This window comes from Hippocampus zosterae, chromosome 19, assembly GCF_025434085.1.
Source record: "Hippocampus zosterae strain Florida chromosome 19, ASM2543408v3, whole genome shotgun sequence".
Classification (NCBI taxonomy): domain Eukaryota; kingdom Metazoa; phylum Chordata; class Actinopteri; order Syngnathiformes; family Syngnathidae; genus Hippocampus; species Hippocampus zosterae.
This window is the reverse complement of record NC_067469.1, coordinates 8,630,056-8,656,404: the sequence shown is the minus strand read 5'-3', so window position 1 is coordinate 8,656,404 and position 26,349 is coordinate 8,630,056. Positions and strand designations below refer to the sequence as shown.

Here is a 26,349-nt window from a genome sequence, read left to right as displayed (position 1 = left end):
TGAAGTTAACTGTCAAACTAAACCTAAAACAAAGGCAATACTACTGCGATAACAATCACACCAAAAAGAGCAGTAATAATTAAATCATGATGCACCAACTGTTTCATTTTTTAAACTTTTAATTACTTGTTTTTACCACTGTAGTCGATTAATGCAGGGCTAAAATAAATTGGACGCTACCATCTTGAATGCTTCAATTGAGTCTGATTACTCTGGTGCAGGCGACACGCTGTGCGACTTAGTTAGCACGTCCGCCTCACAGTCCAGAGGTGCAGGGTTCGATTACGGGCTCCTGTGCGGAGATTACATGTGCTCCGCGTGCCTGCATGGACTTGTGTGGGTACTCCGCTTTCCTCCCACGTTCCAAAAAATATGCATGATAAGTTAATGAAACGTTCTAAATTGTCGCCGTATGTCATTGTGAGTGCAGATGGTTGCTTTTTGTCTATGTGTGCCCTGCAAATGGCTAGCAACCGGTTCAGTGTGTGCCCCCTGGTTTAGGCTCCAGCACACCCACGACTCTCTTGAAGATACGATCATGGATGGATGGATACATGATGTTCTTCAAATTCAGCCGTAGGAAAAAGCTAAAAACACACGCAGATGTAAATCCTTGATGCTGGTTGAAATGAGGTCAAGCGAGGCACGCCGACAGCAGGAAGACTTTTGGCCCAACTCCAAGTTCATCGAGCTTTTAACGTGTTTGAGAGTCGGTCATCCACTTCTCTTGCTTGAAATTTGTTTGGCAAAATTAACAAAATGGCTCTGTGATGCGCATCGGTATCACAGCCTTCAGGAGGATGTGCGCGAGAGTGAGATGTCTGCTAGGAAGATTATAAATGAGATGGTGGCGTGCCTTGTCAATCCGTGTCGATGGCCGCCTGGCTTTGCCAACGTGCTCTGCAGCTAACCTCATTTCCTTTCAGCGTCCTCTGCTGACCTAGCGGATGGCGAGTGACGAGCTCCTTCTTTCAAGTACTTTGCAATCTCAAAATGACTTCTAACAACGGAGGAATGAAAAACATCCACAAAGCAGCGGTCCACAACCACCTATGGGGGTTATTTGGTACCAGGCTGCTCAGAGAAAGTGGACAATTATTTTTAAAGATAATTATTTATATTAATTTATTGATTTATTTTATTCTTAAGAGTCTGTAAAAGCAGTTTTTATTTATTTATTTGTTTATTTTATTTTTTTGCTTGAGCTGTTTGAGCTTAGACATGTGATACACTCGTACGAAAGCCATCCAAAATTAGTAAAGGCACTTCCATAGTTTCCGCAATGCTTTATTGGTTCGACTGCTGACTCCAACTCTTTCAAATGTAGCTGCGCAAAAGCCAACACAAACCACATTAAATCACTGTTTATATAACTTGAGGCTCAAAATAAGCGGTTTCGCATCTCAGTATGCGAGACAAAATTAGCATTTTGTGCCTCATCAAAACGCCTTTACTAGCGAAACTGCAGTAAATGAACCACCAAGCTAGTCCCAAAAAGGTTTGTGAGCTCACGTCGCCTACCGCGGAATAATCAGACATCAAGAAAAGCCCTGTACTATACTCAAAAGCAGCTAGCTACCAACAGCTTCAGCTACTCATGTGCCGAAACATATTGTCAGTAATCTTCGCCTTTGTAAGCAACGAATAGATTACTTTTCTGACAAGTATCATACTCACGAAGGAATGACGAGAAAAGGCAGAGAACCCATGCTATATGCCAAGCTAACTTTTAAAAATGACACAGCTAGCACTTTTAACGCCGCAATTAAGTGCTTGGGTGACCGAGTCCACTATTCACAGAAGTCTGACTCGAACCGCTTTAAAGCGGAACACATTCAAATTGGAAAAGCAAATTAGCAGGGAAACAAGGAAAAAAGTGTCTGGATTCTGGAAAGACTTTAATATTTGCTAAAGAGGCCCAAAATTGAAAATCAATTCACTTCTGTTATGGTGTATGTCAGCCAGGAGTGGCCTATAAGATTTAAAGTATGTTAATTATAGGATGAAGTATTTATAATTTATCAGTAATGTTCTGATTTGTTTTCACAAAAGAGTCCTGATTTTTGAGTTTAACTTTTAAGTTCTGCATCTTTCATTTAGCAAAAATAAATAATTTTTTAAGTTTGCTGTTATACACAATGAGAATTTAAGAAACAAAAACTGTTGATTGTATACAACAAAACATTTTTTTTAATAAAACTAATTGTTCATTCATTCTATGGTCTTTTTTTTGTTCTTTTGGAGCCTTGGAACTGATATTTTTAAAAAATGCCCATTAGCTACTAACCGAATTGGTTCCCAGAATCTGCAGACTGGGTTTGTCGGACTCCAGCAGCTTGCGGACCATCTTGAGGAAGCTTTCCACGAACAAGTTGATGCTCTGGCAGTGGCAGGCCATCAACAGCTGGTCCAGTGCTTCCATAGCGATGCAGACGTAACTAAGGCAACAGAGACAACACGGCGCTATAAATTCTCAGAAAGCAGACAACAAAAGCCATGACTTTTGGAAAAAAAAAAAGAGATGGCAACATTGCGGCTCTTTGAATTTGATAGGTGAAGTTAAAGAGGGTGCCGATCTCGGCTTCTTACATCGTTTGAGGGAGAAAAACGCCAACATGTTGGAGGTTTGACAAGTTTAGGATGCGTGTTTCATAGAAAGTGTGTGTTGTGTTCGTGAGAAACGTTGGCACGGTCCATGGAGTGAATGAGAAAAGCCATGTGGAAAAAATAAAGCCACTGATAATCATCTTGAGCCATTTGCGGTGAGTCCGTGTCAGTCGTGGCACATTTCTTGGTTGTATTCTTGTAAACAATCCGTGTGCCATCAAAAGCCCTTTTTTGGTTTGGTTTTCATTTGAGGTGTTCCAAAAGTATAAATATATTAGTGCCAAAGTCTCCGTTCCGCTTAACATGTTTCTTTTAACAAAATGCTTTTGTTTTTTTCAGCTTTTTAAACAGATGTGTGTTTCTGGTGAAAGGGGAGAGTCTAGTTTTTCTTTTAGATGGGCACGCAACAGAATATCCTGCGGGTCATTATGGATTTTTTTTGTTGTCCGAAATTGCTGCTAATTTTATAATGTTCCGCTTTATCGGCTTCTGTATAAAAGGTAACGGCAATTCTGAGGGATTTCATCATAGAAAAGGCTTTTGTCTTCAGATAGCGGGGCTTAATCGCTGGGATTAAAAGTTATTCAGTTGTGCCGCTCCCCTGACATGACGCTGTCGCCAAAGGACGCGTACGCTGCATGTTAATGTGAAGACATCCAGAAAACTGTCAGGTGATGTTCACCCGTATCTGTGCCGCGCCACGTCCCTCGACAAGCGCTCAGACAAATATGCTCCTATACGATCCAGCTTCTCTGGAGCCGACAGGGCGTAAAATGTCAGCTTCTCCATGTTGGCCTTCACCAGTCCATCCTGGAGGAAGAAAACATATTAAAGGATAGGAAAAAAACCTTTTTTCCGCTGCCTTGATCTACTTTATTTGCTTCACATATGCATCACTGTGATCTCTTTTAGAAAGAAGATATTTTAAGAATGACAGCATTAGTACCTTAATTTAGAATAAATATTGTGACAGCATTCTCGTTTGTTCCAGTTCCCGACTTGATGGCTTCAGGGCTAAATTTGGGGGCGAGTACGAAATAAATTCAACAAAATCCAGGCGTCAAAGTCAAGGAAGGAAATGAGGCGAATCCCCCATTCGACAGTGTTGGCCCGAGATCTGACGAGGAAAGTGTTCTTAAAGTGGAACTCACTGAAACAGTTCAAGCTGTAAGAAATGCGATAATTTTCTCCAGAAGTTACAGGACTCACATCGGCCTTTGCAATTAACGATGAGCTGTGTGGTTTGCCCAATAGTCTACTTCTGACAAGACAAATGATCTATTACGCATTGACCTTCACCTTTAATTGCAGCAGAGCTACTCTGTTCAGTATAACACAGACTTCAAGCTGTTCAATGCCACTCCTGTTTAATCCAACATGAGACGGCAATGATTGTAATTGCCAGTCTAAAACAAAGACATCCATTTAAAACAAACAAAATGTTCCCACTGAATGAATGCTAACATGCAATGGGAAAGGCCAACGATGGGCTAACAAATAACATCTATGTGGCGGTGTTGTAGCGCTTAAAGGAAGATATATCATTCTCAAAGGCATATATTCTTTATCCCCTGAAAAAAAGACTAATGGAACACTCTAAATTATCCCTAGGTGTGAGTGTGAGCGCGGATGGTTGTTTGTCTTTGCGTGCCCTGCGATTGGCTGCCAACCGGTTCAGGGTGTCCCCTGCCTACTGCCCAAAGACGGCTATGATAGGCTCCAGCACCCCCCGCGACCCTTGTGAGGATAAAGCTGATCGGAAAACGAAGGAATGAATACAGAGCTCGATTGTCGGCTGACGTCTCAACAAGGCCTTCCCAAGCTCCCAATCTGAGTCACTCACCTCCGGGTCTTCCGGGAAGATGTTGTCCACCAGCCTCTTGTAGCGAGGCCTGAGAGCCCCGCAACAACCGCATACCCCTAAAGGCGGGAGACACAAAACATGGTCATGTGACATGAATTTTAAACGCAAGCCACCGGTATTGTTTGTCCTTAATGTCGGGATGTAGTGCACCAGTTGCAAATAAGACAGTGACTAATGCAGTCATGTAAGGCATTATAAACACAAGTATACCTGTCAAGAGTTTGAGTAATGCGAATAATAACACATTCCCGGGATTCTAGTCACTCAGTCGGCATGTATTACTCTCCTCTCTATGACTTAGGTTTCCAATAAAGTCCGACCTCCCTGCACGGTCAAACTGAATGGTCATTGGTCTTTTCAGTGGCTGTTGATGTCTGGTTGGACAAAAGAAACGTCAACTCGCATAACATTTGGCATTGTTGGATTATTTAACCCTTTCATGCGCCAATCATGACAACTTGTAACATGATAGGTTCTCCACTGATGTGACCCCCTGTCCCTTAAAGGGTTAAGGGCATAAATGTATTCACTTCTTCGCATTAATATCGATAGCTTCTTATTTTTTGCCATCAAGGTTTCGATGTTTACTCATGATGTTTTGGTGTGACGATTTGTTTTTATTTTATTTTTTTATTTTAATGGACAGATGCCCTTGGTGACTTCAACACTCCTGATTTATTGGGGCTTGGGATCCCCAATGAATTACGCTGCCTTGCTCTCGATAACCCAAAAAAAAGCCGCTGGTTGACAAATGTTTTGATCGCACCGAGTTCGTTTCAACTGAAGCTTGTTAAGTGACGTTTTATGTCACGACACATAATAAGCTAGTATTAGCCTGACACAAAATCCAGGCTGAGTGAAAACAACGGCAGGGGCCACGACATGCACAGAACGTGGTCACGAGATAATTATTTTTGAGGTCATCGACTGGTTGTTTTGAGACCTTGTTGAATTTAAAAAGGTCCAAACTCCATCAAATTTCAGAATCTCAACAATAAACACTCTCTATTCTGTAATGATTCATTATCTTTGTGTTGACTCCAAATCAGATAGTTGCAAACATCTGTTTCGATTTCAGAAAACAACGATCAACATTTTTGCACAAGTTCTGCCGCAAAAAAAGGTAGTGAATGCTCATAAATTGACGCATTTTGGCTGTAGTGTCAATTTGAATTGACGGCTCTTTTTCTTAATAATAAAGGAAAGGAAATGACAACATGTTTTGAATCAAATTCACTGATTACTCGACAGAAAATGACCGTGAGATTCATCGAGTGTGAAAATAATTGTAAATTGCAGCTCTGACGGAAAATTCAGTCCGGATGGCGTTCAAGTGCAGTCACTCTCCCGCCCTCTCTTTCCCCCTCTCCTTCTCGTGTAACGAAGACGGCCTTGACAAGAACAAACATTGCAGTATTCCTATGCTGTTTTTTGGGGGGTTAATGTGGGAGTCACTGATTGCTGGATTTTGGTTGGTTGAAGGACGCCTGCAGTGATGACTCATGAGGAGCTTCCAAGGAGCGAGAGGAAGAGAGAATAGACAGCAAAAGAATCCAAGATAAATAATCAAAACCGTTAACGTAATCTGCCAAAGAAATGTCGTCGTACCTGCTTCCCGAGAAACAAGTTTGAACCGGCAGGTTACTGAGAGGCCGACTCCCACTTCAAAAGGCCTTTCGAACAGCCCTTGACTCCATCCGGGCTCTTTTCCTTCCTTTTGACAGGGTTTCCCATCACGGCTTGAAATTTTCATATGACGCGGAGGACGCGTTAAGGAGTTTATTGCAGAGTTGCCAGCGGCCGAGCTACACAATCAATACCAATTCCAATCCGGACGTGCGCAAATTCAGTCAGCATCTGTGAATTGTATTAAAAGTCTTGACAAACAACACGATGCTCAGGCCACGAGCCAAAAACAAAGACGGAAGGAACTATGAAAGAAACACCACGCTACAGCTATGTACAGTCCGCTCCAAAAGTAATGGAATGGCGAGGTTAATTCTTTTGTCTTTTGTGACATAACCTCGATTAGTTTGGATGCAGTTTTCGATCGATAAAAATCCAGCAGGGAAGAAAGAGGTGGTAAGGGTGCAAGAAAAAAAAGGGGGGTGCAGTAAGAGACAAAATAAGTGTGTAGCGCAGGGGTGTCAAACATACGGGCCGCGGGCCGAAACCAGCCTCCCAAGGAAGCTCAATCAGGCCCATGGGATCATTTAAAAGTGAAAAAAATGCATAAAAGACACAGAATGAATATTTTTAATAGTGTGCAATTCATGGGGTATCCTCTAGGGGACACTGTTTTGATCAGAGTAGAAGACAACATTGTTTTGATCAGAGAAGAAGACATCAGAAATGTTTTCTAAAAGATATGTTCATTAAATTTCAACATTTTCTGAATGTTCTTGTGCTTCTTTAGACCAAAACAAAGGAAAGACATATTATTTTGGTTATTTATCGCAGAGTGTGGTTTAATTTTAATGGTCCGGCCCACTTGACATCTACTGAGGCCCAATGTGAAATGAGATGGACACCTCTGGTGTAGTGGGTTACTTTGTGACGCACTGAATGAATCACAGTTGAAAGCTTCTTCTTGCCCCCTCCCCTGTGGTGAGGAAGTGATTTCTGGGTGAAGGTTTGAGAGGTAACACACGGGAGGGGGGGGAGCTGACATACTCGCTAACCCGTGGCGATTGAAATATGAGCAGAGCACTCCCAATTTGAATCAAATGCACTCTCTGCACAGCTCGACGTTTGCTGTAATGAAAGAGTGGCTTCGGAAGTCATGCGGGGACGACAGAGAGCCATTATTCAAGACTTTGCTCATTTCATGACATTTGTCTTTGCCGTTTTTCTGTTTGTTGTGATGTACCAACCATCCATCCACTGTCAGAACCGCTTGCGATCATTTGGGCCACGGGTAGGAACAAACCTTTGGAACGACGACAGACGGTATTTGTGGGAATCTGTGAGAAAGCCTACGTACCCCAAACAAAAAATAAATACACATTTTAAAAGGAAACATGGAGTGAACATACAAACTCGGGCAGAAGAATTCATTGGAAAATAATGCAATTTTCTTTTCAAGTGGTAAAGTCACAGATTTGTTGTAATCTGACTAATGACTCACTGATTGATGTTGACGCCATAATTGTCTGGTGGAAATGTGTCCATTTGTCGTTGTGCATCATTAAAAGACTGCAAGTCCAAATGTTTAGTAAGTTAATAACTCAAATTAAAGTCGATAAATTAACTGTCGACGTAAGCCTAACACGGGAAGAGATCGCATAATAAATCGCAATCGCATTATTGAGGGGTGTACGCAATTATTGTATTTAGCTAGCATAAGCACTCTAACACGTAACCGACTACCACTGTAAACGGGAAGCAGCTTAGAAAACATATCTGATGTGCCCACGTGCGGGTGATGTTTGCGCACGGCGGGACTTATCGCGATGGATTAGTGCGGCACCACCTTGGCGAAGAAACGCGAAGTGGGCGGAGAAGTTCAAGTATTTTAATGGCAGCGATGGAACAATCACATCTGCCTACTCAGCCAGAGGAACTGACAACACATTCAGTGGATCACAAACACCTAAGAGGCGTTCCACTAGGACCTCTGTCACGACTCCAACCTGATTGGACGCAGAGCTGCAGGCCCCATGCAGAATGCTTTTTGTGTGTGTGTGTGTGTGTGTTTTGTGTGGCTTGTGCCTGTGACTTGGTCAACCAACACACACCCCTCCAGTGGGCACGTCAAGGAAACAGCCAATCACATTGCCATTTATATCTCCCTAATAACGGCCCGGGAAACATTAACAGATTACAACGTCCACCCACCCCCCAAGCCCCCAACCCCCACCGGGGATGTTAGATTAACGCTCTCCCGTTAGGATAAAATATGCAAGGCTGGTCGGAGCAGACGGGGAATACGCTGCTGAAGGGAGGGCGAAATCAGGGCGAAAATAATATCGACATGTCACGCAACATTGATAGCAACAAACAGAAACCGTTTTCAAACCGCACAAGGCGGTTTAAAAAATTCTCACCTGTCATAAAAGTGGACAAAGAAAGCTACATGGAAAGTATTCCAGCGATGTTGTACGATGACTGAAATGACATGAAACAGCTTTGGGAATCTGAATTCAACTTTTCAGTGGAAATTGGTCTTCTATTCAAAAGGCTACTTCAACACACACAATGGCACAGGAAGTTGTGGGAAGCTATAAAGCAATTGAAAGACCGGAGGAGGACAATGATGGTGATAATGATAATGGCGGTGGTGGTGGGGTTAACGCCGGGAAGCGGCGAGCAAAAGTAAACCGACGTGGGGATGAAATGAGACTTTCTGTCGGCATCCATGCCATCCATAAAAAAGCGCCTTGGTCACGTTCTGCCGAGAGCACACTTCAAATCTATCGCCAGTGTTTTTGTTTGGTTTTTTAGGCCGCTTCGTCGTACACATTTTGAGGCATGGAACTAATTCAAAGTGGGTGGCAGAGAGAGAGAGACGCCGCACACACATCCCATCGACACACCGCCAAAGCCAACACATTATGAGTCACAATCAATCAGAAACTAGGTTGGGGATGCACAGATAAATGCTTACTTCCTATTTTTATCTTTTTTTCCAGATAACACCACAGACGCGAATGAGTAAGAGCAAAAATTGAATGCCTGGTGATTACCATCGACCCAGAAAAGGAGTCAAACTGATGGCGACTAATTTCATCATGTGGATGCTACCATAATTACACTGAACGGCGCTTTTGTCCGAATTGTAGAATTTTCAGAAGTCTACCCGAATACCCAAATATGTGATTGCTGCGGCACTAGATAATGTTTGTTACCGCTGCCTGAGCACAAAAACAACGAACCGACCAGTTTCAGTAAATAACGGAAGACAGATTCATTTGCGAAAGCAGAACCATGTGTATGTGTAGGTTAACTGCATTCACCATCGTACTAAATCGTATCAAACTGCAAATACCTTCTTGTTCTTGTGTCTTTCAATTTGTACTTGTTCCAAACGCTTACTTCATTTCATGAATAGCCTCTATGTGGCCATGTCACAATATATTAAGCAACAGATATTTAAACACTAATGTGGACGGACAATATAAAAACACAGACAGGCATAAGTTCTTTATCCTCTGTATAAAAAAAAATATGATTGCATGGCTAAAATTAGTGCAGTTTACGCAGAGTCACCTATCTGCTTGACTTTGTTATACTGCTCCCAAGTGGTCAAGTGACACACCTCAGAAGGAGCCGCAATGAATTGGTAATGATCAATAAACTGTTAAATTATTAATAGAGTATGTCTTTCTTCAGTAAAAAATAGAAGTGCTATTTTCCTGATATAAAAAAGAAAAAAAAAACAAATTTAAGGAATGTTTGGGGAGACTTGGACGGATTAATGGCACATCTATTCATTTCAATGGGGAATGATGATTTCAAGTAAATAAGTGCTATTTTCCTGATTTTAAAAAACACATTTAAAGAATGTTTGGGGAGGCTTGGATGGATTAATGGCACATCTATTCATTTCAATGGAGAAAGATGATTTGAGACATGGTTTCACGTTGTGAGCTTGTCCACAGATGACTGAAACTCATCTCAACACATGACAGACTACACAAAGCAGCCAAGAGTTGAACCCTTCCCATTTTTGTAACAGTCGATAATGTGAAAATGTGGCTTTGTACTTTCCCTTATATGACGGCAGACAGTGGTTTAGGCTTGCGACATATTCATTCACTTTAAATTGGATCCCCAGGGGATGTTTGTTTTTGAAATTTAGAACAACTTGGATGTCAACAGGCGCGCTCGGACTGCAATGTTCTAGCAGCGTGGAGAACTTTTAAAAGGTGGCGGAGTCCTTTGTCCAATTTAAATCTGGCTGTTGCCAAGATGCGCTCGCCAAGAAACTTGACACTCCATTAAGGGGGTGAAATGTACAAATACAAAAAAAACCAACAACACAGCAGCACCATATGCTTCTTTGTAACAGCCCACGGTTAACTACTATCCACATAATGGAATAGTTTCGCTGACCACAAAGCAAGTGCGGTGAGAAGGAAAAGTGGCCACATCAAATGGAAAATCTGATGAGCAAGCCTGGAAATTAAACACCATTACAAAATACATACATCTTCCAAATTGGGAGTTTTCAAAGCCGCTGATTCAATATGCAGTCCTTGTGCGAGCCGGCGGTCCCGTGATGTAAAACTCACGCGTGTGCGAGGAGAGCGCATGTGGGGAATGCAGACAAACAGGCTGGCGGGGGGTTCCAATCCTCACGATCGAACGATACGATCAGTTTATTCTTACCGTACATCGAACGTGACGCTGGAGAGCCGCTGCTTCCACCGGTCGTGTTTGCTTTTAGCAGGTTCACTCACTTGTGCGCTGGCACTTACACACGCAAACCTCTGTGCCAACAACACACACACACATGCACACACACACACACACGCGCACGCACGCACACTTGGGGATTAATGCCTGGCTGCATGCACGTGTGCTTGGAGCTAAAAGGCATAGGAAGGCGCACGGCAATTGGTGCAGAAGCTGCGTCGATGCACACAAAAGGGGGGCTGGTCGGCGACGTCACACAGAAGCATGCCGGGATGACCTTGGATTTTCCTGTTTGTCTTCACCCCCCCCACCCCCTCCCCAAAAATAATACACACACGCTATGCATAATGTACCTTGCAGATGGGGGAGTGGGGGGCGGGGGGGGGGGGTGAAATTAGGACAGCGTATCACAATGCCTCCCCCGCCCACGCCATCTCCTTGCCTCAAGCTGCCAACCTTTGGTCATAAAAGGTTGAGCACCCCTGTCTTAAGCGCTTCGTATGAGGACATTCGAGAAACAAAAAATCAAATATACGTCCTATGTGTATTTTAACAATAAATAAAATAAACCCGATCAACCGTGGGAAGTGAAGCAGTTGTTTTTCTCAAAATTGCAGCATTTGCTCTTTGAAGTTCATATTCTTCTACACTGCAATGTCGAGTTGAATGAGATGAAGCGTTTAGCCCTTTCCGAAAATGTCCTTATTTATGACCCAATCATCTTGTGTTAAAATACTCACAAACAACAAACGAAAATGTGCGATTACATAAGGGAACACCAAGAGAGAATACAGCAGTTGTTCACATGCTGCCTGGGAGTGATTATCTACTCTAGGGGTGGCCAACCCGTGGCTTGCGAGCCGCATGTGGCTCTTTGGCTGCTCCAATGCGGCTCCCGGGCTTTCACGCGACAAGCGTCGAAAACGCCTCGGCGGTGGCGATGCCATTTAATTGAAGGCGCTAACTACACAGAACGCACTACGTCAGCCTATCATCAATCCCGTTACTTGATTGACATATAGGGCGACCAATCTGATGACTGCATCACCGCTCATCCGCAAACAATGGCGCTAAGCTAATCAGTGAATTAGCTCAGGATTTAAGGCACGGGTGCCCAATATGTCGATCGGAATCGACCGGGAGTCAGCGAACTGGTCCCAAGTCGACCGCAAGGGGTGGGAGGAGGAAATGGGTGGGGGAGAAAAAGATTTGTTTGTATCTTTAGCTGTCATTCATTTTCAGCCCGTTCCGACTGTTGCTCATCGTGGTGTGCGTGCATATGTGCGCGAGTGCTATGGTGGGCAACCCTCGCGCTCTCATTGATTTTTAAGCGCTTTTTTCAGGGTTTTTACTACACATGCAAGTCCAAATTTTGAGTGGCATGCCTTCATTGCTCTTTTTTTTCGGAGGAGGAGGTTTGGCATCAACACCACCACCGCCACCATCACCATCATCTTTGTGTTCGTATTTGACGGCAACAACAAAAACCGTTTGCAACAGTTAAAATGATTTGCGAATGGCGATCATCTTCAATGAACCCTGACCAACATTCGTTACGTCTGCAAACACTCGCAAACCTTCACCACTCAGCAAGATACAAGATGCAATAACGCATGAAAACCAATTCTGTGCAGCGGATGTAGAGCGCCACACTTACCCTTGCCAACACGATGGTCGAGAAGTGTGCGACAGTCCAGTGACAGCCTCTGAGAGGCCGGGACGTCGACAGGCACGGGTACGTGCAAGGGCATGGCAGCCAAATCAATGCTCAACTACACCAAACTTGCTCCAAATAATACAAGAAAGCCCACGGCTGTGCCAATTTCCCTTAAGTCAATAATATTCACCACATAAGCAGGTTGACCGCATTAATGGGAGAGATTAGCGATTAGTCCGACAGCTTTGCTCTCTCTCTCACTCTGTCAACGCTTTCCTCTGTGACTCATTGATAAACATCTCACTGATACAATGGGCTTCTCTATAGTTCCAAGTGTCACTCTGGACCAGGCAGAGACAAAAGAGCGCAGGGTACGGACACCCACCGACATCTGAAAACATGCAGGCAGTGGGTTTGGCATTCAAAGTTAAGGGAACTCACATATCATATTTATCTATCTATAAATCTATTACAATTGTCAAGCCATTCAATATTTCCAGTTGCAAATTTTGAAGCAAAGTTTTTCTTGTGTGAGAAGCGAGAGTGTCTGCCTTTCCAGCAGCTCCTATATGTTGTTGTTCTACCTCTTCCTTTCATAACTTTGCTGCTGTGAATTGGGAATTCCTCCATTGCGAGACTAATAATATAATATAATAATAATAATAATAAGGTTTTCTTATCTTTTCTGCATATGATTGGTCAGCCTGTGGCTCTAAAAGCTTTGACGTCATGAAAAATGTGTCAGACAATTTGTATGGTTTCAAAAGATAAGTACAGTTTTGTCTGGTCCCGCACACACTATGTTTTCAAGATTTCAGAGAGACCATTGGCTCACTTTTCGCATTCCATGATCCCCGCGATCGGTGAATTTTTGAAATACAGGTTACCTTTGGGGCGAAGGGGATATTATCCAAGAGTTTCCAAACTGTCTGAGTGAGACACTGCGCTCGGAGCGTATTTCCCAATGATGAGGGAAGTGGAATTTTGGGGACAAAGAGCTCTAACGTCTCGGTTTGAACCCTGATAGTGCTCATATTCACACTGAAAGAACAATTTAGAGTCTTCAAATTAACATACATCTTTTTGGGAATGTGAGAAGAAGCCGGAGGACGACGAGAAGTGCTGTGATATTAATTAGAGAGCTTTTTAATATTGTGGCTGGGACTTGTCATCATTGCTCACCTGTCATGATGGATGTTAGCCACTAGATGGAAGTCCACTTCCAGCGTCACAGTGGCGGGAAGAAGTGAGACACTCGGGCGCCTGAATGACGTTTCACCCGGGCTTGGGCACTCAGGAAAACCTCGGGATGTCCATTGGCCTGTGGAAGTTGTGGGGAAGCCAAAATTAGCCGACGATGTAAACATGCTAACGTCGACAAGAACTGAGCATATATATCGCGCACCGCGTACACATAAGGAAGTTGATACGGTTGAGGTTATTCCGAAAGAAATTGCGAATGAACACGAGCCAGTATTGAATAGTACATGTGTAGCTGTGTTTAGCTCGTCGTTTTCTGACATTTCCACACTTTCGGTGTTTATTCAACACGTTTTCGCGTTGCTTTTTACGTCATGAGAACGAGCGTCTTAAAACGATGAACAATTGTAAATAATCAAATGTCACCGAGACAGTGTTATTAGCCAAGATCAGGTTAGCTAACCACCACCAACTAAACTATCTCAACCACCCACTGTCAACATTTACTCCTCACCATTAAATGAAGAATATTAACCATGGAGCCATCACCACTCTTCTTCGATAAGTCGGACTTTCCACCAGCCAGGAAAATGTAAAATTAAGTTTAAAAAAATAGTCAATCGATCCAACTGCACACACAGCTGTGATACTTGCTCACTGGTAAATATGAGTCAGCCCACCACTACTTTGACAGGAGCTAATTTGAATACATGCAGTTCATGTTCATGCATATTAATATTTCAAGTCAAATCGTGCAAAATACAGTACAGTACTCCAAAATCAATTCAAATCACGTCGTGAATGAAGCATCAACGTAATAAGCACGCCATATCTGTTTCGTATTTGAATTAAAGTGACAAGCTTGCGAGTGCTGAGGGTTTTTTTTCCTTCCACCTGACGGCAGCAGTGAGTCAGGATGATCGTCGCGGAAGTGTTCTTTAGTGTGAAACATATGTTCCGGTTTACGATGGCGTCGCGGCGTAACAATACGATTCGAATTTGCGCCAAAAAGAAAAAGGAACATTTCTCAAATTGCGAAAAAAACTGAGACTGTGGAGGGAAAAAATAATGTTCTGAGTGCAAGAATTTAAAGTGTTTTATTCTTCTTTTTTTGGTGGGGGGCAAATATTTGCTGCACTGTATAAAGCAAAGTAACACTAACCTCTCACAGAAACTTCTCACATAGGTTATACCAAAATTAACTTTAACGTGAATTGAGAAGTTTTTTTAGCGCGTGTGTACAACTTTATTGTCAAATGTTCTGTACAGCACAGATGACATTTCTTCCCTCTCAACATAAAACAAGATTTATCTTGTTAATGGCTTTATTGGACAGCAGAGTGGATGAGTAATTAGCACATCGACCTTGCAGTTCTGAATTTTGGCCATTTTGTGAATTATCACAGACCACATACACTACAATGACATCTTTGGGCTTAACTTTACAAAGCCAAAGACAAATTTAAAAAGTGCAAAGTTGAGCAACACTCATGGAGGCAAGTGTCAGGCTGTTTGACAGTGAGCTGATTAGCGCGCAGCTAAAGACGTTCGCCTCAATACTGATTAGCTTTCAGGGCTTGCCAAATTCACAGGTCGGGGACCCAATGGATCAGGGGCCACATACGACTAGTGCATCTCATCTGGCCAATCTCTTAAAAAACACATAAATAAATAAATAAAACGTCCAAAAATATAACTTTTCTCACAAGCTGGACCGGACATGTACTAAAAATGATGGAAAGGTCTATTTACTGTTTAAACCGCATTAAACATATAGAGTTGTGCTGATAATTTTAACATGAGGGATTAGTCAAAACAAATTCGATTTTTTTTTAATGTGATGAACAAAATAAACTGTAAGGCATTTCAGAATAGCACAATAATTACTTTCATGCACCAAATGATAACCTGTAACCCGATAACATGATAAACTGTCCACTGTAGTAACCACTGTCCCTGAAATGGTTAAACCCAACATTTAAAAAATGAAATTGTCCCTGTTGTGGATGTTCGAGTCCACTTTTTTTCAGACCGATATCAGTAGGAGTATTCACTCTTTGAGTACGCACCGGTATGATTATCAATACCATTACTATTTTTGATATATAAAATTTCATTTCACACAACAACAAATGATGATTCACCAATCTTTCAAACTGCCGCAGGATAGTGCCAACTACTGCTCTGCAGGACTTCCCGGTGCTCGTTTATTTTATTTATTTTTTGCCTCAAATTTCAGTTATCGACAGATTGCATTAGTATCCCTACACCCTAAAATAGGGTCGTATCAGTCTGATACCAATTCGCCCATCCCTAGTCCATGTTCATATATTCTCTGAAATTGCCTATATTCAACAAATGTTGCCAAAGTGTCTAAACTAATGAGCACAACTGTAGCTTTTGTCCACCCTTGCCAAGCGTAATACCAATTTGGCTGCAACCGGCAATAATCGGGCTAATTGCCTTAGGCTCGCTCGGCGTCTATTTTTAGAGGTACGCTTCTCAGCCGTATTGGTCTGAGCTGCTGTGTACAGTGTCACACTGGGACGGATGGGAATGTGTTGGATCAGCCTTACAGAAGCTTTGATTGTTTTGGGACTGAAACTGGCTTACAACCATTGAGATCATCATGAATCACTTTCTTTCTTTCTTCAAGTCTTCATTGTACAAAGTTATAACGTTTAATTCATAATTAGGAAAATATGGTTTTAACTTGAAAAGTACCCTACTTCTCAAACTGTGTAATCTGTTTTTATAAATGCCATGCCACAATGAATAAATCTTTATTTCCAACCTTTTCAGTGCAGAAGCGACAGTTTTGATTGTCCTGTCTTCTGTAGCTCCACCCAAACACAAGCATTTGTAGACATAAAGGTTTCCTCTGAAATAAATTGGAGGGGTGGGGGGGCTTTCCAGGCACCAGTGACCTGAACGTTGCAGACCAGAGAGAATGGCTCCTCACTAATTAATCCTCTTTACACTCCTCATCGCTGCTGCCCTGCTTCCTCACAGTTTTGGACTTCCTTTCAAACCAGGTGGTGATCTACAATTCTGCCGGAAGAATTCCACATTCTCTCTCTCAATAACACATTTACCGACTTTATTAGTCCGTTATGGAGAAAGTCCTGTCTGTGGAATGATTGAAATATCGTATTCCTGCTTCCTGTGTTGTGCCTGAATTCCCTTTTTTGTACGGATCGTATGCAGTGGAATCTGGAAAAAATGAATTGTTATGGGCTGGCTGTCCATATCAAGGCTAAACCTGAACACGAGCAACGGATACACCAAATGCAAAACAGAACAGGTCAGTTTGGGGACTTTGGTGGACGTGACTTGTGTGGACCCCTTCAACAGTCTAAAATCTATAGAAATGCGTCCTCGAAAATGCATGTCTCCTACAATTATATCAGATCACAGTTTTATGTAGGAATTTAGCTCTGTGAAGTGGACGAAACCTATCAGGTGATTCTCTGCGTTCTTTCTACATCCTGGAATAAAGGTGAAACAGCACTCTGTAGAGCACCCTGAAACTGGGATATACAGAGCACCATAGGAGTGTTTTGGTTGGTCCCGATTTCAGGGAATATTGAGAGATCATGTTTGGAATTGCACTGGTGACAATGCAATTGAGTCACGGGTGAGCACAGTTTACATTTCTAGCCCGAGCCACATGAGGCCATTAAGTCAGGGGCATTATAGAAAGCTAATGTCTAAATCTGGCCACCAGATCATTAGTTCAAAAGCTTCTGGTAGCACGTGGACTCAACCAGGTTGTCCAATCTGGTCTTCTGCAGACTTGGTTGTCACAGTGCAAAACAGGGGTACTCAGCGTAAAACATGCTCTGAATTCTCATTGGTTATTTTTTACTTTGAACCGGATTTGTGATTTATTTTCATATGGTTGATAATTAATGATCATTTATTTAGACTATGACTTCAATTAGCTCCTTACTAAATTCAAGCTCATCAATCATGTTTAATAAGTCCTACCCAGAACAAAAGTTATGTGTATCAGTCACAAACTAAACAGATTCAACACTTCATAAACATTACAAAAATAATTTCAATATAAAGCCAGCTGTTTGGTACCCAGTATTGAGCCCTGTGGACCGCCACAAGCAATGTCTTAACACATAGAACAGCGGTTTTCTAGCTTAAGTAATTGTTTCCTATTCCTTAAGTATGTGTAAAGTATGTATAACAGATAGAGGTGCATCATCCCAAAATTGAAGACCATAAGTGTCAGTGGACATTATGGCTTTTGAATGTATGACGGGCAATGTTTTCTTGACCAAAAGCTTTGTACTCAAACTTTTTCTGCCTCGTCCAGGTCATCGTCATCCACGCCAGGAACTGAAAATTGGTACCATGCCATGGTGACTTTTTCAGAGACACGGGTCTTCCCAATGGAACTGCGTGAGCCTTCCTGCCTGACAGCCACTCTGTCGCCGGGGTTGAGGCGTAAAAAGATGCTGTGGCAGAATGCTGTAAAGCACATCATCATCCAGCAGGAGCTCAGCGCTCAGGTGAGTGATTATGTCCACAGTTGTCCTCAGAATCTTGGAATAACTAATCACCATGTTCTTATTTGGCGTGACAGGTCGGCGTGGAGCCAGCTCGCAAAATCTTTGTCACAGATGCCTATATGGAAGAAATCAACCGCCAGATCCGCAGCAAGGCTTCACGTGGAGTCAAACGGCGCTCCTCCACATTTCGAGTACACCCTGCCCACCTCCGTGGCTCCATGAGCCACAGTATGGGAGGGTCAAGCGGGAACGAATACGCCAGTGATGCCGACTTTTTTGTACACTGGGGCCGCATTATTCACGGTATCTACATACCCACGTTGAGACACACCTTCAAATCCAAAGACCTGGAAAAACTCTATCAGCAACACTCCTCTCACCAAAGACGTAACTCCTTAGCCATCACCAATGTGATCGATGCCGTGGCCAAGCTGCAGATCCTGGTTTTGTACCTGGCTTTGGCACCTGAGGAGGTCAAGGAACCCCTCCGAGGCTGCTTGACATGCGCGTTCATGGTGTTTGCCATAGCGCTGTGCCTCGTTGTGCTAACCTTCAAGGACTCCATGTCACCGAGGTGGCTTCATTACACCGGCCTGGCCAGCTGGCTCTCGCAAACCACGCAGGTATTGGGAGGACTGGTATACGGGCTAGAAAAAGACCCGTCGTGGTACCTTTTGTTCACACTGTTTGCCACGTACACCCTGCTGCCATTACCGCTTATGTGGGCCATGTGCGCCGGTTCACTGACATCGGCGTTGCATCTAATAGTGGAGATCATATGCTTCCGGAATGATACAGTGCTTCTCAGAAAGGTGAGTTTTCTTCAAGTGTTAGAACCTCGCTTTTCATACTTTGGACATTTCTGGATAAAGGCAGTGAAATGTTCTTGATTGTAGGTTTTTGCCAAAGGCCTTCTGTACCTGGGTATGAACACAGCCGGATTCTTCATTCACTACCTGACCGATCATTCACAGCGACAGGTGTTCTTAGAAACACGTCGTTGCATCGAAGGTCGCCTCAAACTGGAGCAAGAGAACCAGAGACAGGTAGGACGACAGCATTAGACACACACTCCATCCAAGGGGTAGAATCTGATGATCTTTGACCTTAATTTTCTTGAACATTTCTACACAACAGGAGCGTCTAGTGTTGTCCATCTTGCCCCGGTTTGTAGCCTTAGAAATGATTGCTGATATGAGCTTAATGGACGATGAGCTCATTCCTCAAGAGTTTCACAAGATTTATATTCACCAGTACAAAGATGTCAGGTAAGTCCAAAAACGCAACATTTTGTGTCCTAACGAATGCACAGTGCATGTTGGTTATCTATAAATGTAGAACCTGACTTCCTTTTTGGTTGCCATCCGTTCCCTAAAGTGTATCAAGTATTATGGTTGGTCTCTCTTCTCTGCAGCATCCTTTTTGCAGATATCAAGGGCTTTACTCTGCTTTCCATGAACTTGTCAGCTCAGGATTTGGTTCGAACCCTCAATGAGCTCTTTGGACGATTTGACCATTTGGCCGAGGTATGAACCTGAGCCTAATTTTCCTCATGTTTGGCTTCCATTTATTTATCCGTCTTGGTCTTTTCTTTGTGACAGGAGCACCAGTGCCTACGAATAAAGATACTTGGAGACTGTTATTATTGTGTGTCCGGGGTGCCAGAACCTCAGCGTGCCCATGCCCGTCACTGTGTTGAAATGGGTCTGGCTATGATCAACACCATACGGTAAGTCCAAGTATGATGAGTTGTTGGTCACCCTGTTGCTACTGAAACAAGTCTTGATCTGGTTCCATCTCGCCGATCAGTTCTGTCCGCAAGCAACTTAACTTTAACATGGACATGAGGATTGGCATCCATTCAGGCTCCGTCCTGTGTGGGGTGCTCGGGCTACAGAAATGGCAGTTTGACGTTTGGTCTTGGGATGTGGGCATTGCCAACATGTTGGAGGCAGGTGGAATACCAGGGTGAGGGGTTTTACTGTGTTACTCCTTCCCGGTACAATTGGAGGACAGTCATCAGAAGCACGGTAGCTCATTGGTGATTTTCTTTCCCTCAACAGGCGCATTCACATCTCCAAGGCTACTCTGGACTGCCTTGAAGGCATTTACAAGACAGAGGCTGGACATGGCGCTGACAGGAATGACTTCCTGCGGCGACACAACATCGACACGTTTCTCATTTGTCCTCAGGAGGATATACAAATAGTTGACCACAACGAGCCTCGCAACGTCCAGAAAACAAGTCGCGCCCATGAAATTCCATTTGGCAGTGCCATTGACATGAATAGTGTACGTTCTGATTCCAGCACCAGTGGCCTCACAGCCCTCCTTGAGCCAATCTGCTCAATCTCATATTTCGTTGCAGATCTTGGCCTCATTCACGAATGGATCGCTGCCCAACATATGGCCATCCACTTCCAAGGAAATCAACGAGCGCATCAAACATGCCATCGAGGTTCGCAGCAGTGAGCGTATGCATAAGGAACACATCACTCCTTTCTCGCTGGTATTCAAGGACACACACATTGAGGACAAGGTAAGGCTGTACATTTAGAAGGCTATGCTTTTGATTGTAAGATCGTCAGACGCGATGGGCGCGGTGTTTTTTAGAATGCAGATGCTGTCTGGTACTGTCATGTCGCTGTTCCCAACAATATATGTTTTGACAAAAATATTCCAGACCGATGGCCTTTCTGACTCCTCTCTTTATCCAAGCTCCTGAAATTTCTGTCACATGGCACAGAGTGTTTGCGAATTATTAAAGTTACCCCTCGAGAAGATGTCGTCCCATCGTTATCCAAGAGTTTTTCCTTCAGAGACTTGATGTTTAAGAAATCAAGTCTATGTTTGAAGTCACTTCCGAAATCACCCACAAAGGAAGACCTGGGTCACCAGAACCTTAATTAGACATGTTGATCATTGTTGAATCTTGAATGGCAATCTAACAAAGATAATATCCAGCTGATTTGGGGCGGGAGGTAGTCACCAGTCAAATTTTGACAAATCGCTTGCTTCCATGGGAAAAGTTTTTGGACTTACAGGCTCTTGAGTTCGTGGGTCCATGTAGCGCAAGAGTATGTAAGGTAAAAGTCTCGGCTAATGATGTTTGACATGAAGCCATTTCTTGTGTGTGACTTAAGTTTTCCCAGATGAGAGACGAAATGTTCAACTCCAACCTGCTCTGCTCCTTCATCATGCTCCTCTTTGTCATGGCCGCCCAGGCCCTCATCCCGGCACCCAGGTAGGAAATTGCCAACTCTCTCTGCACTTAAAATGTTCAATCCTATGAGCTGCTTTGTATCATTTTTTTTGTAGACTGTTTCCAGCCATCCTACAGTTTTCCCTGTTTTTACTCACCTATACGCTGCTGCTGCTGTTGGTGCTTGCGGAGGAGTTCAAGTGGAGCCCCGCCACACTGCAGCAATTCTGCTGCTGGATCCACGAGAACAACAAGGCTCGCAACACGCTCACCCTCACAGCTGTGGTCATCAACTTTGGTTTAGCCTCCACGGACATTGTGAGAGACCACGTAAAACTGCACCAGATGTTTCAAATAGAGGATGAGAGAATTTTTTTGTGCGCAGTAAAACTGATCCAGTGCGCATGCTGGTCAATGTGACCCGCTTGTAAAAGAAAAAAAATCTAGTGTGATGATGATAATAAATAAATGTCACTGAAATCAAAGAGGTCATCATTTACTTTCTGTATTTTTGGTATGCGTGTAGCTGTGGTGCGTTCTAACAGACTCAGAAGTGGCTCATGAGATGGAAAAGACAAACGCGGCTTCACGTTCACTCACCGTCTGTTCGTACCCTGAGGTAACCATTCGAATTTCTAAAAACACCAAACTTGGATTGTTCGAGTTAAAATATCGCTTCCTTGTCTTCTTCAGGTGTTTGTGCTGAGCGGCGTGATCGCCATGGTGACGTGCGCCGTGTTTCTTCGTCTCAATTCCCTGCTGAAGCTGGCCGTGTTGCTGCTGGCTGTGGCCGTCTATTCCTACCTCATCCATCTGGCCTTCCTTTCTCTGGCACGCCAAGATATGCCGCACAGGTCATAATTAATTGTTTGGCGTAATAGTAACAATATAATTTGTACGAGACCATTCTTTATATCAAAATTGCGGCGCTATGTCACATTTTTTGTGGGTTTTTAACAGTACAATGAACATAATTGTCAAATAAATACGCATTATTTTCTTTGTAAAACATTATTTGGGTGTACAGCTACTGGACTCCATTAGCCAGTGTACCTAATGCAGTGTCCTATGAGTGCTGGACGGTGCTTTATCAATCCAATGTTGATTTTTTTTCCTGTTTATACATGCACAGGTCTCACTATGTGAGGAGAAAAGGGATCGCCATCCTTCTCTTGGTCATGTTCATTGTGGCAGTCTTTTACAACGGACGCCAGGTACTGATTTCTCCATCTTCAATGTCTTTCAAAATTAAATCCAGAACGTCAGACTTGGATTTGTTCTCCAGTGGGAGGCCACCGCCAGGCAGGACTTTCTGTGGCGTCTGCAGGCTCAGCAGGAAGTGGAGGACATGAGGGAGCTGCGGGAGCACAATGAATGTCTCCTGCACAATATTCTACCGGTGCATGTGGCTCGGCACTTTTTGGATCGCAGCAAGAACGATGAGGTGCATGCACAAAAAAAAGAAAAAAAAGGTTTTGTTGGCAAAAAACAATGCCGTTTTTTAAAATGGTCTCTATATTGCAGGTTTTCATCAATTGCAGGTGAACAATTAACAGTGATGTTTTCTTTGCAGGAGCTTTACTCCCAATCCTATGATGAAGTGGGGGTAATGTTTGCATCCATTGCTGGATTTAATGAGTACTTTGAGCAAAAGGAGATCAGACACGAAGGTGTGGATTGCCTCCGACTCCTCAATGAGATCATAGCTGGCTTTGATGAGGTGAGTGTGTGATAATTTTCAGTTTTAGGGAGAGGGATAGTACAGAGGGTGGGTTAAATAGAGTTGGGTGAGGTTAGGTGTTAAGTTAGGGTGGAGCTGGGTTCAGTGACCGAGGATTTGTTGGGTTGTTGACTTTGGGTTAGGGTGCAGTTAGAATTTCAGGTTTAGGGTTTTGTAAGTGTTTCGGCTCTGTGGTTAAGGCTGGGGTGAAGTTTAAAGAGAGAAATTGGTTTCTAAATACCGGTATATATTTTTTAAATGTTTCAAGATTTATCGCTGAAAACATGCCAGGACTGAAACTCGCAAGTTATGGAAGGAAAGACGAAAGAGTGAGGTTGTGGGATATGTATTTATTTATTTAATTTTCATGTCTAACTCGACAGCTAGCTTGCAGACAAATGCATTATTCTGCTAACAGGAGGAACGATCAGGAACATGGCTAATAATCGTGTACAGTATACGTATTCTTTGTAAACAAATACAAACCGAAACATTGTATAGTTTTGTCTCGACTAAAACATTTGTTTTATAGCTGCTGGAGGAATCATATTTCCATTATGTGGAGAAGATCAAGACCATAGGGAGCTGCTATATGGCCGCCTCCGGTTTAGCGCCAGACAAACAGGTGGGACAGAGACTCCCCCACGCCCCACATTAACCTTCCTCTCCATGTGCTTGTGTGTGACTCTCCTTCAACCTCCCTTGCAGACGTCTATGGACGAATGGAATCACTTGAGCGAACTGGTTCTGTTTGCACTGGCAATGCAAGAGACTTTGAAGGAGATTAACAGACACTCTGCCAAAGACTTTCAACTGCGTGTCGGTAAATAGCGTACCGTGTGGATGCGCACTGTCTTTGATTCAATTCACTCATTGTCTGTATTCACTCACATGCGTTTTCTCAGACAGGAAGTTGACCACAAAAAAAAAAAGCTTCTGTGGTGGCCTATAGTAGTTTGTCTGAGGATAATGATTTCTCCATTAGGCATTGCCCACGGGCCGGTGGTGGCGGGTGTGATCGGCGCCAGCAAACCGCAATACGACATCTGGGGGTCCACGGTGAACTTGGCCAGCCGCATGGACAGCACGGGGGTGAGCGGACGCATCCAGGTGCCAGAGGCCACCCGGAGAATCCTGGCAGAGTGGGGTTTTGTCTTGGAGCTGCGTGGAGAAATCTTTGTCAAGGGGGTGAGTGCTGTACAACACCGTCTGTTTAAAATCCAAAAGCCCGATAGAGAAACTGTGCCTGGGTGTCCACCAGTCCCAAGGTTTACCAGTACCGTATTATACAAACGTACATCAGAGAAAAAAATGCTTATGAAGTGTGATTTTGACAGCTAGTATTATATAAGGGGGGATATTATTCACAGGAAAGTATGGGGATGATGAAATATACAAATCAATCTTAATGGTCATGGCAATTCAAAACTAGCTAGATGACCAAATAACTGAATGAATGACCATTTAACTGACTGGTCAACTAACTGAATTACTGACTAACTAACTGATTTGACCAACTAGTCGATCTAACTTAACAAACTAACAAACTGGTTGACTGACTGACTGATTATTTCCTTCCGCTTGACCAATATATTGTATGACTGAAATCAAACCAACTGGGCCATCTCGTGGCGTATTTAGTGTCCACTGCCCTGAGGTCGATCTATGACTGATGCATGACTTAACTCAGATGCATGGTTTGTCCTTGCAGGTGAGCGAGTGCCGTGGCAAGGTCCGCACTTATTTCATCAGCACCATGCGCAGCAAGAGAGTCAACGCCACGACGGACGGACGCCCAGGGGGCAGAATGGATGGACGCATGACGCTGGCGGGCATCGTGTTCAGTCTGGTCCAGGCCAGACACAAGGAGAAGCTGAGGGAGACCAATGGCGGGTTCACTCTGTCAACCTGCACCCTTAAGTGCTGATGGGGCAACCCCAAAATAGTGACAGAGAGCATAATTTTCAGTGCTTTGAGTTGTTACAATGAAGAAATTGTCAATATTACAATATCAATAATCTTTTTCATCAGGGTTTGATACCTTTAAGGCAAAATACATCATACCTCAAAACAACCTCTCTAAGATTTTCAGTGAAGTTTTTTTAAATGATTCATCTTTTTCAGTATGTATTTTAAACTCGGATTTTTGGAATGTGGGAGGAACCCGGAGTGCCCGGAGAAAACCCACACTGGGACAGGGAGAACATGCAAACTCCACACAGGAAGGCTGGAGCCACAATTGATCCCTGCACTTCTGTACTGTAAGGCGGACGTGCTAACCAGTCATCCACCGTGCCACCCCACAATGATCAATACTTTTGCTTATTTTATAACATGTTATGGGCCAAATCAGTGAATAATTATTAATATATATTTGTGCAATCTCCACACTGTCAAATTGGATTAATGTCACGTTTTTTGAATAAATGGATGAAAATTAAAACATGATTTTTCCATCAAATAAATCAATTAATTTACTATTTATTGATTACATTGGTCAACAGCTAAGTTGTATCGGCGAGGGCTTTAAATGTCTTGAAATTTATTTTTTATGCTGATTTTAAAAATGTCTTCTTTTTCTCATACATCAGGTTTTTGAGCTGAATATAACCTTTCATACATGAATACAGTATTGTATGTTTCTTATTATTATTATTATTATTATTATTATGAAAACCTGATGTGCTTGAGGAAAAACGTGGGCTGCATAGGAATCAGTGCAAGAAAATGATCTTTCATTCATTCATTCATCTTCCGAGCCGCTTGATCCTCACTAGGGTCGCGGAGAAAATGATCTGTTTAAGTTTACTTGCATATCATTAGAATTTTTTTTTAACATTTAACCAGTGTCATTCAGATAATTGTTAGTCGGAGCCCCAATGTGTTTTTATTGTTATTTGGATTTATGTATGAATATTTACATATGCTTTTTATATTTATATTTTTAATGAGTATCATTCTGGAACTGTAACCCACTAGCAACCCACTAGTGTTATACAAATAAAGTTGATACAATGATTACATTTATTTCGTTTGTTTCTGTAGGTGTCCAAACGTGCAAGTGCTGCAGTAGTTTCTGTTTGTGATGCTTCCCAGACTGATAAAAGTTACCGGTAATCGCGCACGTTACTCCTGCAGGTTCTGAACGATTACTCTCAAGTTGATTAGTGTTGTCTGCAGCTTTAATCGTCTATTCATTTAGGATGGCTCATATAG

General features: G+C 43.0%; 2 protein-coding genes across 8 annotated transcripts in view; one reads left to right on the top strand and one right to left on the bottom strand.

The window, feature by feature from the left end:
* The window catches only part of LOC127592686 (protein EFR3 homolog B), a 28,171-nt gene extending 13,620 nt beyond the window's left edge, over positions 1 to 14,551 (bottom strand). The window contains exons 1-5 of one of the 7 annotated variants that reach the window (XM_052053635.1): positions 14,200 to 14,551; positions 13,668 to 13,806; positions 4,451 to 4,527; positions 3,290 to 3,417; positions 2,288 to 2,438 (exon numbers count right to left, since the gene is read on the bottom strand). In XM_052053635.1, coding sequence (XP_051909595.1) covers positions 2,288 to 2,438; positions 3,290 to 3,417; positions 4,451 to 4,527; positions 13,668 to 13,674 — 363 coding nt within the window. In that variant the 5' untranslated portion in view covers positions 13,675 to 13,806; positions 14,200 to 14,551. Of the gene's footprint in view, positions 1 to 2,287; positions 2,439 to 3,289; positions 3,418 to 4,450; positions 4,528 to 6,079; positions 6,536 to 8,517; positions 8,579 to 10,620; positions 10,778 to 10,801; positions 11,107 to 12,485; positions 12,752 to 13,667; positions 13,807 to 14,199 lie in introns of those variants that run through there. The other 6 variants (XM_052053638.1, XM_052053637.1, XM_052053634.1 and 3 more) reach the window with 6 other exon arrangements.
* A 2,159-nt stretch (positions 14,552 to 16,710) lies between these two features.
* On the top strand, positions 16,711 to 26,114 carry si:dkey-206f10.1 (adenylate cyclase type 8). The gene is made up of 21 exons (XM_052052083.1): positions 16,711 to 16,989; positions 18,016 to 18,211; positions 18,286 to 19,023; positions 19,108 to 19,257; positions 19,349 to 19,479; positions 19,626 to 19,737; positions 19,813 to 19,940; positions 20,021 to 20,179; positions 20,275 to 20,503; positions 20,580 to 20,750; positions 21,355 to 21,455; positions 21,530 to 21,731; positions 21,940 to 22,032; positions 22,107 to 22,267; positions 22,546 to 22,627; positions 22,699 to 22,857; positions 22,987 to 23,133; positions 23,666 to 23,758; positions 23,842 to 23,956; positions 24,119 to 24,321; positions 24,845 to 26,114. Exons 2-21 carry the CDS (start codon positions 18,059 to 18,061, stop codon positions 25,058 to 25,060), a joined length of 3,543 nt encoding a protein of 1,180 aa, XP_051908043.1. The 5' UTR covers positions 16,711 to 16,989; positions 18,016 to 18,058; the 3' UTR covers positions 25,061 to 26,114.
* Positions 26,115 to 26,349: the final 235 nt, after the last annotated feature.

What these genes read in the sequence shown, in the direction of transcription:
- si:dkey-206f10.1 (XM_052052083.1), top strand. Translation starts at nt 18,059, where the DNA reads ATGGTGACTTTTTCAGAGACACGGGTCTTCCCAATGGAACTGCGTGAG. An exon ending in TCATAGCTGGCTTTGATGAG is followed by an intron (nt 23,134 to 23,665) that starts GTGAGTGTGTGA and finishes TTTGTTTTATAG; the next exon opens with CTGCTGGAGGAATCATATTT. An exon ending in GTTTAGCGCCAGACAAACAG is followed by an intron (nt 23,759 to 23,841) that starts GTGGGACAGAGA and finishes CCTCCCTTGCAG; the next exon opens with ACGTCTATGGACGAATGGAA.